This window comes from Hyperoodon ampullatus (genome assembly GCF_949752795.1).
Source record: "Hyperoodon ampullatus genome assembly, chromosome: 9".
Classification (NCBI taxonomy): Eukaryota; Metazoa; Chordata; class Mammalia; order Artiodactyla; family Ziphiidae; genus Hyperoodon; species Hyperoodon ampullatus.
The window spans coordinates 47,473,878-47,487,777 of NC_136922.1; the positions used below are offsets into that span (position 1 = coordinate 47,473,878).

Below are 13,900 nucleotides of genomic sequence, written 5' to 3' on the forward strand. Positions count from 1 at the left end.
AAAGAGATTTAGTTCTTTACAATGTAAGCCCTATCTCCACAGTGCCTCTCTTTTTCACTTCCTTCTCCTCTCAGAAGCAAGCAATTCACGACCACACCACCTCAGGCCTTTCCTTATGCAGAGTTGTTTCACGAGTAAGGGCAAGGATTTTGCCTAACCTGTTCGTCCTATTTCAGACCCCACTTGCTTCATAGATTTTGTCTTCATCGTGGACAGCTCTGAAAGTTCTAAAATTTTTTCTTTGACAAACAGAAAGATTTTGTAGATAGCTTGAGTGACAAGACTTTTCAATTGACCTCGGTTGGCTCCTTGGAATATGACATCAAACTGGCAGCCCTTCGGTTTAGCAGCTCTGTCCAAATTGATCCACCTTTTTCTTCTTGGAAGGATCTACAGACTTTTAAACAGAGGGTCAAGTCTATGAATTTCATTGGGCAAGGTACTTTCTCTTATTATGCCATCGCCAATGTCAGGAGGGTACTTAAGAGAGAAGGGTGCAAAGATGGTGTGAAAGTGGCTTTGCTGATGACTGATGGCATCGATCATCCAAAGGATCCAGATGTTCAAAGTATTTCTGAAGACGCCAGAACTTCAGGAATATTATTTATCACCACTGGACTCTCTACTCTAGTCAATGAAACCAAACTTCGTTTGATATCTGGGGATCCACCCAGTGAACCCATTCTACTGTTGAATGATTCAACCCTTGTAGATAAAATTCAGGATCACCTGGTAGGTACCTAATGGGTTGGTTTTGTATATATTTCTCACCATAATATTGATAATTTGTTTACAAATTCTGTAAGGATAGATAGTGGGTCAAAAAATGAAAGGGAAAAAAAATCCACCTTGGAAATGGAAAAGGAGAATCTCTCCCATGTGTCTCTCTATCTCTCTACTTTCTTGATAGTTTATACCACGTAATCTGGGGAAGTCCCAGACTCATTCTCTGGAACTTCATTGTCAGCTACTGCTGAGGATTTTGAAGGGATTAATTTACATTCATCCACCTCAGACTCCTGTTTGTACATCCTGGGCTCATTGAACACTGCTGACTTATATTCGATTTGTAGTCAACTTGTGGTCTGCTGTATTTGTACTAAGTTCTTCTTTTCCCATTACACATGTGCAGGAATATTTTTTGACTGTTTGTCTCACCTATTGCCATATTATGCTCAAGTGAAGTTCACAGACTTCCATTAAAAAAAAAATCTCGGGCTTCCTGGGTGGTGCAGTGGTTGAGAATCTGCCTGCCAATGCAGGGGACACGGGTTCGAGCCCTGGTCTGGGAAGATCCCACATGCCGCAGAGCAACTAGGCCTATGAGCCACTATTACTGGGCCTGCGCATCTGGAGCCTGTGCTCCGCAACAAGAGAGGCCGCAATAGTGAGAGGCCCGCGCACCGCGATGAAGAGTGGCCCCCACCTGCCACAACTAGAGAAAGCCCTTGCACAGAAACGAAGACCCAACACAGCCATAAATAAATAAATAAATAAAATTAAAAAAAAAAATCTCCTTGTTTTTTAGGTGTTAACAAGGTCACCCAGTTTTAAATCAGCTATAACCTGCTGTCGCCCCACAGTTTCTCCCATCAAATCAATGAGTCCCACTAGATTGATCTGATTAGCTGTGTCACTGCTTTTCTTTATTGGTTGTGAGAGCCTTTCCTTGCTGCTAGGGAAAGCACAAGGCAAAGCAATCAAAACAAAATCCCTCTTCACAACATTTCTCAAGGAGGAAACTCCTGGAGATAAGGTGGTTGATTTAAGTGTCAAAATTGATTTTCTTAAGAATATTGATTTAAAAAAAATTTCTTGAGAGGAGGGCAAGGACAATGTGTCCTTTAGGTCCTGAGCACTCCATATGGGCTCTTTTCTATCAGTTGAAAAAAACGCAGGCCCTGTTTCAGAGTCTGTTTTTCTCCTTTTGTCCCTTCCCTCAATTCTTTTCCCAACATTACTTTGATTTTGTTACTCTCAGTTGTTTTCAGCATGAGATGCTGAGTTTTTCTTACCTAAATAATAGTGATCATGTCTTGAGTGCTCTCTGTGTATTATGCATTGCTCTGAGTACTTTACATATTTTATTTTATTCAATGTTTACAACAATCTTATGATGTAGGTACTATTATTATCTTCATTTTATAGTTGAAAATTTGAGGCCAGCTAAAAACCCTGGAGTCTGCATGCTTAACCCTGTAAAGTTATATTGAGAAGGAGAATAGTAACTATTTTTTATGGTTTTCTCAATTAAAATTGCCTTGAAACAGTTAAGGAACATCCCTTCTCCCAAGTTACTATTGTTTCTAGCCTTTTTAAACTTGGGCATTAGGGGTAGATGGGGAGAATTCTGACTAGACCGCAGGTGATAGGCTCAGCTCCCAGGTACTTGGGGTGAATGCTTATGTGAGCATCTCTTCTGCAAGAAAGGGGAATGTGCTGGGTGCCTGGCTAACTGCCTAGCCCTGCCTGTGCCATAGTTTAAGGAGTCCTCACCCCTGAATAAAAGTGAAGTTTCAAGCATGTTCAGGAAAGAACCCTGGGGTTGTGATGAGTCACCTGTTGCTGCGTGGAGAGGACACAGGACAGGCAGCTCCTTGTTTGTCCAGATGTGTCGGTCCAGGAGGTTCATACGCCCTCCAGACACACCCTTGCCAAGAGCTCCTGCCCAACTGAGAACACAGGCTGTTGGCAGTAAACCTGAAGCAAGACTGCTTGTTTCTGGGGAAACCAAAAAATGACTAAGCATCCTAATGACTCTGCTCTTCCATAGCATCCTGTGATTTCAGCTTATTTGTTCAGGTGGAAGCTCTGTGAATAAGCCACTTCTTAGAAGGAGGTGCTGCTTTCCAAACAAATTCCAGAATCCAAAGAGCTTATTAGGCTTTTCAAAGAAAGATATACCAAGCTTCAATGTTTCAAATTGCCATGGTCTAGGAAGCAGAACTTGACTTTTGATCAGACCATTGGAAAAAATCCTCATCTAATCTGTTTCTATTACATCTGTACTTCAATTTTTTAAAACTTTTTATTTTGTAATTATTATGCAGTTGATTTTTTAAAATAAGTTAATTCAGTATAATTTAAGTACACATCTGTGTCTACTTTGAGTGCACATTTCCCTGAGTTTTGATAGATGTATACACCCATGAAACAACCAGCATAAGTAGGATAGAGAGCATTTCTATCATCCCTAAAAGGTTCCTTATGCCTCTTTGCAATATGTGCTTCCCTTGTCTCTGAGATGCTGCTGATCTGACTTGTCATCCTAGATTAGTGTACTTTCTAGATTTTTACATAAACAAGCTCACACCACGTGCACTCTATTTGTGTCAGGCTTCTTACTGCCAGCATAATGATTTTGAAATGCATCTGGGTTGTTTTTTGTATCAGCAGTTTATTCTGTTTATTGTAGAGTAGACTTTAGTTGAATTTATGGACAGGAGTGTCCACAGTGAACAGATTTTGCAGGAGCCAAGACAAATCAAGGAACCACCACACATTCCTTGACACCTCTTGCAGGAAGTATCACATAAGAATCCCATGAAAGCATTTTAGTTCTGAATTACCCAAGAGAGACCTGATGATTCCAAGGTGAAGAAAATACTTGTGCTGCTATTTTATTATGATTTACATAACAGTATTGAAACCTAAGAAACAGATTCAAATCAATCTCCTGTATATATTACTTGGGCCTTCAAAAGAGCAAGAGAGAGTACATAGAGATTTTAAAAATTCTTTATCACCTTTGATATTAAAAATTTTAAAGTATGGGAATAAAGGTTGTGGCAAATTGGTCTCATTCTCTGAAGATAATTAAGCAAAACATCCATTTAGTGTATCCTCTCCTTCACATACAAAGAAAGGATCAACTTGATAATTTCTGTATCATCTTTAGAATCCTAGCCTTCATTAATTTATTAATTGTGGTCCACTTCCCAGTTTTTCAAGGCTTCCTCTGTTTAGAGCCTTACTTCTGTTCTCTAAGACTTTATAATGGCTATTCTGCTACTGTAGTAAGCTGCAAATATTTTTTTTTTTTGTCACAGAGTTTGTAATCCTTGCCTACTAAGTTCTTTATTCTCATCCCATTTGCTGTCATGCTAATAACTTTGACACCTTCCTCACATTTTCTCTGTTCCCTTCTCATAGCCTTGACCTCATGGTCACTCGCAAAACTGGCAATTCCATTCTAGCCTTCTTTTTTCACATATATGCCATCATAAAACTCTGACTCCATTAATAAAATGCCCCTTCTTTTGCTCTGGTGAGGTCCTTTCTCTATTTATATTTTTTCATTTAAACCAGTGGTCCACAACCTTTTTGGCACCAGGGACCAGTTTCGTAAAGACAATTTTTCCAAGGGCTGGGGCGGGGGATGGGGGAAGGTTTCAGGATGATTCCAGCGCATTACATTTATTGTGAACTTTATTTCTATTATTATTACATTGTAATATATAATGAAATAATTATACAACTCACCATAATGCTGACAGGAGGCAGGGCTCAGGTGGTAATGTGAGCGATGGGGAGCGGCTGTAAATAGAGATGAAGCTTTGCTCACTCGTCCGCCCCTTACCACCTGCTGTGTGGCCCAGTGCCTCACAGGCCATGGACCAGTACTGGTCCATGGCCTGGAGGTTGGGGACCCCTGATTTAAACTACAGTATCCACCTAGACCTTAATTGAACATGCCCTTCCCTCTGGCTTTGACCATATTCTCCCAGCTGTCCTCCACACAGCCTGCCTCTCCGCTTAAGTGAAAGGCCTCACTACTTCCCAATTCGCCAGCTCTGTCCACGTGGGCCCTTCTGTCCACTCTTTTCAATGTCCCTTCTCACTGCTTCCTTTGTCTGATTGCCCACACTTGTCTTTATGCCTTTTTTCCTTATAAACTTTGACATATAGAACAGCATTCCATCAATGAGTTGGTCCTTTGCATTCCTTTATTCAAAATTATCCACAAAGTCCAACTATTCCAAGAAACCGTCCTGTTCCTCCCCCTCAACGCCCCCTGAGTCTAGGATCTCCTTCCCAAGCAGCTTGCTTTGCCATGTTTTCTATCACTGGGGCTTATAGGCTGTAAGTGCCCTTAGGGAACGGAGCTTTGTTCTTTGTTTCAAACAGTCTGATCTGTTATGTAGTTTTGAATCCATTTTTGTTTCTACAGAAATATAAATTCCAGCAGACACAAAATCAAATGAGTTCCAAAAATAATTAGTAAGTTGTGCTGTTATGGTTTTTAAGCCCGTGGCACATATTTTTAAAGGGCAATACGGCAAAGCAGAAATTGAATTTTCAAATGAAAAGCTTAAAAGGTGTAAAATTACACATCAGCCACAGTAGCAGTTAAATTTATCAGTTTAAAATTGATAACGATATTGCTCATTGTAAAAAGGTTGGTAAAGTGACACAACTTTGAATTTTTCCTTATTTTAGTAGTTATTTTCAAATATTGCAATTTGACTTGAATTATTAGTCGTTTCATTGTCTCTTTTGAACTCCTTTCAAATTCCTTTCCTCTCTCTCCCTCCCAGAGGAAACCAAGTTTCTGACGTATATTTTAAATATTTTCACAATTTGGATCACATTGTATGTATTCATTTGCAACTTGCTTTTCCACTCAACTTTTTAGGAAATATATCTATGTTAAAATACAGAAATTCAACACATTGACTTTAACTGCTGAGTAGTATTTTGTTTATTGATCCATTACACTATTGATGGATATTTTATTTCAAATTTTTCACTATTAAAAACAATGAATGCTGAAATATACAAGTACAAGAATTTCTCTAGGGTATGTCTGGAAGGGATGTCAGGATCACAGGTGGAAGCAAGGACTTGTCCTGGGCAGCCTAGAGATAAAGCATGTACATTTCAACTTTCTAGGCACAGCTGAATGTTCTGGAGAGGGTAAAGCCATTTTACACTAAAATCGTCAGTTTTTCTGAGTTCCCATTCTCCACATGACCTACTAGTTCTTAAAGATACAAGTATCTCATCTGCTTTCAGCCTGGGTTTACACTGGCTAGTAATTTAAAATGACTGGGGCAGGGGATGATGGAGGGAGAGGGAAAGAAAGCCATAAGTGAGACTGAATTTGGTAGACAGGGTCTGTGGCCAGAGTTTTACAGCTCCCAAGACCATGTTGTCAAACTTTCTCATTTTATAGATGCGGAAAATGACCTGGAAGGATATATGACTTGCCTAAGGCCAGGTGGCTAGATAATGGTGGAAACAGGATGAAAACCCTGGATGATGAAATTCCCAGCCTAAATTTTTCTCTGATTAAATCCCTAGAATCACTTAAAGCATTTTGCTATCTCTTCCCTCTAAATGATTCATTTGATTGGAAATAGAGGTAGAGTAAAAACAAAACTAAAAGGATGCAGAGTCCTCCATAAAGGTACAACTCTGACTTATCTTTAGCTTCTTCATTACATGCTTTATTTTTAACATCTTGCAACAAATATTCTAGTGCTTTTTGCTTCCATCTTCTATTTTACCATGTGTAAATTACCCCTCAGATTCAGTCATAAGGCATTAATTTGACACATAACTTCTACCTTAAGAAAGCAATAATTCTATCTGTAAACGTAAGTTCTGTCCAGTGTTTGACTTCACACACGACCTTCAGTGCTCTTGTCAGGTAATACCACACTAAGCTCGAGTAGGGTAGTGAGACCTACATGTTGGACAAAAACCACATTGGGAATTTCTCTAAAATTATGAATTTAAAGTAGTTTTGAAAAACAGTCTGGGTACTTCATTTCTGTGTGGTTAAGTAGAAAATAGCACTGAACTTGGTTAGGCAGCTCAGCCCAAGTGTGTGACCTTGGGCAAGTCACAGCACTGCGTCTCACGTTTCCTTATGAGAGAATGAGCTGCTGGACCGCATTGACTTGTAAGGGTCATTAATATTTCATGAAATTATCACCCTAAAATTTATGTTTCAATGCTGAAAAATAAGTGCATATCTGTAAAGGAATAGAAAAATAGAGAAGAGAAAATACACAATTACATATTCTGCCGAAGTCTGTAAATAAAAGTGAGAAATTTCTTATTATGGCTGATTAAGCTTGTAGCCAAACTATGGAGATTACAGAGCTGATAAAAAACAAACGAGATAAAACATAGGATGCAAAAGGATAAAATTTCTAGAAAAAATTACTTTTAATGAATGCTAGTGCCCTTCATGTCTTCTATTAGTAGATGGCTCAGAGTGCTCCTTGGGTTGTTGGCTGGGGCTTTATTGATTTTACAAGGTTAAAAAGGCTGAATTGCTATTTTTCTTGGAAACTGCATATCCCATAGGGAATAATTAAGGTTAATAAGAAGCTGGAAGCAGAACCGTGAATTGAGTTAATGTTTCATTCTTTTTTCCCTCCTAGGATATCTCATTTGAAAAGAAGGTAAGCACCACATGCTGTGATTACTATGAATTACTCTAAAAGCTCACATAAGCAAACCAGCATTATAATTCACATTAGAAGATAAGGTGTGACTAAATAAAAATGCTTATTTTTTTAAAAGATGAGCCACTCTATTTTGAGGCAGCCATTTGATTTATTTTATGTCACCATATCCACTGCAGGCTGGACATTTTAGAAAAAGTAGGAAATATTTAAACAATTTTAGAGAGTGATTTTAGAAATCAATGATAACCAGACAACATAGTTTTTGCTGACTTTGATATGACTTCCTTTTTTCTAATTGTGTCTCAATATCTGCTACTTATGGGGGTCCTCCACTCTAGGACCTGTGCCTTGTGTTGGCCAGGGTTAGGCAGTGTTGCTGGCTAAGGGACAGGGCTTAGAGTTGCCCCCTGCTGCCTGGTGGCTGACTGAGTTTATTCTCCTCCCTGTTGGTGGCAACCAGACCAAGTGACAAAGGAAGCCGGCCAATATCGATTGGACAGTACTCAGCACAATAGATGACCATCAGCTTGCTGAGGACTGCTCTACTGGATGTGTGTTTCTGGGCAAAGAGTTTGGAACATCTGAACTTTGTTCAATAAACTGACTCTTTAACATTAGGAGTATCACATAAAATAATAGGAGCCAACCAAAGCTTGTAGAGCACTATGTTTCATTATTTTATATGCCATTAAGACAGATTAAAAAAAAAACCCTCTGGGGCTTCTCTGGTGGCGCAGTGGTTGAGAGTCCGCCTGCCGATGCAGGGGAAACGGGTTCGTGCCCCGGTCCGGGAAGATCCCACATGCCACGGAGTGGCTAGGCCCGTGAGCCATGGCCGCTGAGCCTGCGCGTCCGGAGCCTGTGCTCCGCAATGGGAGAGGCCACAACAGTGAGAGGCCCGCGTGCCGCAAAAACAAACAAACAAACAAACAAAAAACCCTCTGTCAATTAAACTATGATACAGTACCTTCTTATGAATTACAATTTTTCATTTTATACTATGGCAAGAGTCCTTTTAGATTTATTTAGATATAGATTTTTAAATTCTGTTATCACTTCTCTGCATACAGATAAGGGAAAATATAAGCAAACTAAATTGGTTATTTCTAAAACTTCTTCACATTCAAAGTTGAAATCCTCTAAATCACTTTTTGTCTCAGAGTCATTATTGGCTTTTCTACACGATACCAGCTCCTGTGCCACCAAAAGCGTTAGTGACACAGTATTTCTTCAAGTGCTCTTGTTTTATCTCTGGAGTTTTATTCCATCTCATTCTGGAAGCGCTGAAGTGCATGCGCAGAAAATACCAGCTTCATCTTGGTTGGGCCTGACTTATTTAATATGCATTCTGGTTTCAAAGATGTGAAAATAAGGAAAAATATGAATCTTAGAATTGATAAAATATGGTATAAGTCAAATTTTTTCCTTTTTTTGAGTAAAGGAGTATTTGGTGTTTGTATATTATTGAGCCTGGATGTGTTGTATAGAAGAGAAACAGCAGAATTTCCCAAAGTCCACTGAAAATGTTTATTTTTCCATTTTAACTGGCAAATGATGTTATACATAAATTTTTAATGGGAGGTCTATTTTATTTAACCATGGCAACATTTAATAATACTTTATTAGCTAGGTCTTCCCAGATCAGAGTTTTCCTAGAAGAATTTAATAGGGAGAGCAAAAGCTCCATATATTTGCAAGGTAAAGTTTCTTCAAAGAGTGCTCCATTTAGTTGTGTACTGAATGAGATTTAAAATGCTATATTTCACTGAGTGTTAATATTGTGTTTCATTATTGCTTTAGTGTGAACGCAAGAGTTGTGAATGTGAGAAGGGGGATCCAGGCGACCCAGGGCCTCCTGTGAGTATATTTCTGTTTTGAACTTAGGGTCAAGTCAGGAAGTCCTAGCAATGATAACTCTGCCCTGAAAACACTGGGCTACTTTGTGCTGTTGAAAAGCAGTTGTGTGCAAATAGCAGCAAAAACAGAAACGCTGTTCCTTTCTTTTATTCCTAAAGGGATACATTCTGTCCTTAGAAATAAGCTTGAGATTTTACTGAACTGAATTGAGGGCAGATTTGGTTTAAAATGACGACGTTCTTCCCACGAAGGATATTTCAGCATCACTTCTGATGCAACAATTGAAGCTAGAATTTCTCAGTACTGAAGTGAAAATTTAGAGAAAGAGCTCATACAAATCCTCAGTGCTCTAGGCAAAGCTTTATCCTACTTCCACCTAGAAACAAGTGACCTCTCCAGAAATTAACTGTGTCTTCACACTTAGCCAAGTGCAACCCCAAAATGCCTCGTGGGGAGGAAGCTTGTCAGGAAGCTCTGGGAATTAGAGTGAATTGCGTGAAATGGAAGACACCACTTGGCAAACAAAGGTAAAGGGCAAGATTTACTAAGATGATTCAATACTTGAAAAGATAATCCCCAAAGGAGTGCTTCCTTTATATTCTGCCCTAATATCTGGTAGGTGCCATGTCTGTACCGGGAAGGCATTGGAAACGACATCACAATGACTGGAGATGCTCAATGTTTCTCTAACAGACACCTTCAGGTGCCTCCACGCTGCTGCTTCAGTTTTCTATTTACTTCTGTGATTTCAAACCTTAGAGGTCAAAAGCCCTGTGGAGATATTTCACAAAAATTCATTGATAATGTTTTTGAACTGATGCTTGTATTTGGGGGCAGGGAGGGGAATGTGTACAGTGAATTTCTTAAGACTACAACACATTTTCCCTTGAGTATTGGGTCCAAAGCCTATACTTTTTCAAATCATTCTACTAATCAAGGCATTAGAAAGAGGGAGTGTTTGTCTTTTTTTTTCTTCAAAATACAAGTTAGATACATTACATGATAACGTGGCAGTCAGTAGAAGCTGATTTTGGCCAAAGCAAAGGTTTAACTTTCCCTTCCTATAAAGTCTTAGTTTATACTTATTACACCAAGAGATTGCCAGGGAAGGTTTGCTTGGGATATTCAATTACATTTTAGAATAAACAGTAAAAAGAAACCTTACAACTGCTGAGCTAATCTGACAATTTCAGTCCCTTAATATTGTTGGAAGAGATTACTGTACCATGTTTTAATAAGGATAGCCATAGAAATATGTTATTTAAAATTTATTGAGTGTTCCCAAAACCAGTTCACAGAAAAGTGAGATTTTTGGTGGTTTGAGAATAGGAAAATAAAATGCCTTTCTAGAATAGGATTGAAGAACTCTCTTCTTCCATCTTTTGAGATTCTCTCTTGGATATCAGGGATAGAGAGACATTATCTTTTTTGAGCAAATCTAGAGAATCTGCCATTTTAAGACTGTGCCATCTTCCTGGTGTGTAGTAAGGGAAAATAGAGTTGAATCTCTGCTTGGTAAGTAAAGTGTTTTTTACAATCTTCTCTAATGTTATGGAATGACGCCGATCAGAAATTAATGTAAGGTGTAGGAAACTAATAGAATACCTGGCTCCATATAATCTTTTTTCCCTTTGCCTTCAGGGTACACATGGAAACCCAGGTATCAAAGGTGAGTGAAGACCTAAAGGAAACCTGGTAAATGAATAAACAGCTTTCACTTAAACCAGTGTATCGCCTTCTAGGTCTACTTAAATAACAAAAATTAAAAAAACAAAGGATTGTAATATATGCCAATGCCAAAAACCTGATGATTCCCACAAAGAGTACAGGCCATTTACTTCCTACATCATCTGTCTGGTTTGTGTAAGCTTGTATTTACAAATTCTGAGAAACATATGACCATTTTAGTCAATAAGTTCAGGAAACCTAGGGAGCTGAATAAAGAGAAACTTGTTCTAAATAATGGTGGCCTAAATTAATTACTACAATGTTCCATGAATCACTAATACATATTCCAAAACAGATTGCTATTGACACTTGTATTTTTTATGGATTCACTTGATGGGTAACTCACCTACAATAACAATAGGAAAAACACCAGATTGTCTCTTACTCCCAAACCAAGTTCAGGCATTTCCCCAATTCTTTTCTTTGTGTACTCATCAAAAAAATCCTAGATTAATTAAAAAAAAATCATATCATTGTTGGGATGATGGTCTTCCAAGTTCAAGAGCAACAGAAGGAATCATAGGAGAGAGATTAGCAGATGTAACCATGTGAAAATTTGAGGAAAATTCATATATAATGAAAAATAATAATTAAAATAAAGAGGAAAACATATAGGGAAATGTTTATGTCAAAATACAATGGACATTGGGTTAATTGCTATAGTACATAAAGACTTTATAGAATAGGTGAGAAACTAATAATTAAATGGTCAAAGGACACAAACAATTTTCAAGAGAGGAAATAAATCCAGTGAAAAAAGAAATAGAAAAATGTTTAATTTCACTGGATAATGAATGAAATTTAAAGACAGACAACGAGGTACCCTTTACTACTAATTATTCACATTTTAGAAACTTTGGACTCAAGGGTGTTGGGTTGTTTTTTGCAAGGGAGGGGAGTAATTTTCTAGTTCACGGAGTTTGTTTTTTTCTGTATTTTAAATTATAAAAAACATTTCTTATAGCACTTAACACAGCAATATTAAAACAATAATAACTAGTGATAGCAATGTGGTGATGAAACTGGTTTCCCCTTCATTGCAAAGGTAACCTGGCACAAACACACAAACATTTTTGGAAGCAATTAGGCACTATAAGAAGCATTTAAATATTCAAAATTTTAATGCTAGTAACTCCATTTCTGAGAATATGTTTAGGGAGGTAATGAATAATATAATAAGTTAGGTGCATTAAAGTATTTTTGCCAGTTGCCTGCTTGTCAAAAAAGGGAATGTAAAGCATCCTTGGGTGGCTTTACAACACACACACACACACACACACACACACACACACACACACCCCTACACTCACCCATTTGTATGGGTCTAAATTGATGCCATCATGTCTTCTTTTTGCTTTGTTAAATACATGTTGTAAGTCTTTGCACGCATTTCATTTATTTGGCTTGTAATTTTGTGCCATATAATATATTTTCCTAAGTCTTGCTGAAATCAAGCAATCACTCTTAAGGACATTTTGGAAAACATTCCAAAGTCCCTTGGAGAAAAGCCAGAGTAGCTTGGCTCCGAGTGGGTACAATACTATATTTGAGAACAACGGCTGTGTTGTTAAACTAGGATGCAAGTCTCGGCCTAAGCTGTGAAAATATACCTGGATTCTGCACCCTATACATCTGGCTTCACTCCAAAGGGCAAAGGCTATCTGAGCTGTTATTTTCTTCCCTAGACTGCATGGTGAAAATGTCAATGGTCAAGGTCAAAGATATTTTCCCCATTGGTTTAACATATTAATCTGGGAAATCTGAATAGTGAATTTTATTGAGCAATCACTCGCTATGCAGGGACATGGAATTTTGACTAAGTTTTTTCTTGACACAGGGTGATGCCCAAAAAGGGGAACCGGGAGAAAGAGGCCCAGGGGTACGTACACAACTGAAATGCCTTCCTAAGAAAGTAATCCCAGGACACTAAGATTCTGTAATGGATCATTTTGACCCCTGCAGTGCAAGTGCAAAAATGATTTATGTCCATGTGTGCTCTTGATGGCTCAGACAGGCAATCAGACAGATTATGATCTTAGAAGTGGAAATGTGAGGAGAAAATACTCTGTCCAAAAGGAGTGATAATGGGACAGGGCGGTCCACCACATGACATTCCTTGATACTCAAGTTGAGATTTGTGAAAAGCTCAAATAAGAAAAATATTTTGCTTTGCTTCCTGTGTTTTTTTTTTTTAAATAGAGTAAATTAAAATTCTGGGAGCAGAAGAATTACATAATCTCAACTATCCTTTTGTAAATCCAATTCTACAGGCAAAAGAAGAGATTGTTCTAGTTGATTTATTATCCCTAAAATTAGAAGATGTCAAGAGATGGTGTGAGAAATAATTATAGTACATTTCTTCTTTTGCATTGTCCTGGAGGACTGCAGCAGTACAGCAAATAGCAGAGAAATGTACAGTGACTTAAAAGGAGGCTGGCATTTCTCCTCCCAGCTTTTCCCCTTGGATGAAAGCCCAGGACTCAGACCCAGAGGTTTTAAAAATGGTTCTCTTGGTGTTTTTAATAAATTTCATGAAAAATTCTGATAGAAAATTTGATCATTTCAATGGAAATTCCTTCAGAAATTTGTGTTAGTCATTCAGGAAAGACTTCTTAGGTATCTTATATATATAAAGCCTATTGTTATGTGAAAATTAAATTAAGACAAAGCACTTATTTTTGTGAAACATTCATTATCTCAGAGGAGAGGTAAAACAGCTACAATATGAAGTGGAATGTCAAAATATTGTAAAAATTTCACACATAAAGTATGGGCATTCAGAGGAGACCAGAGCTATCAGGGTAGGTTCTACAGGATGACCCCTGAAGGGTGTAGGACTGGGACAGGTAAAGACAGAACAGGAAAGTGGAAGGGGCAGGCATTCTAGATGGAAA

At 38.2% G+C, this 13,900-nt stretch overlaps 1 protein-coding gene across 1 annotated transcript in view; it reads left to right on the forward strand.

Moving 5' to 3' along the window:
- Nucleotides 1-13,900, forward strand: part of COL28A1 (collagen type XXVIII alpha 1 chain) — a gene marked incomplete at both ends in the record, with an annotated part of 144,417 nt that overhangs the window by 818 nt on the left and 129,699 nt on the right. Inside the window, 7 exon segments of the mRNA XM_079711823.1 lie at nt 177-236; nt 239-732; nt 7,395-7,415; nt 9,222-9,278; nt 10,920-10,952; nt 10,956-10,973; nt 12,844-12,885. Of these exon segments, the coding sequence (XP_079567949.1) occupies nt 177-236; nt 239-732; nt 7,395-7,415; nt 9,222-9,278; nt 10,920-10,952; nt 10,956-10,973; nt 12,844-12,885 (725 nt within the window).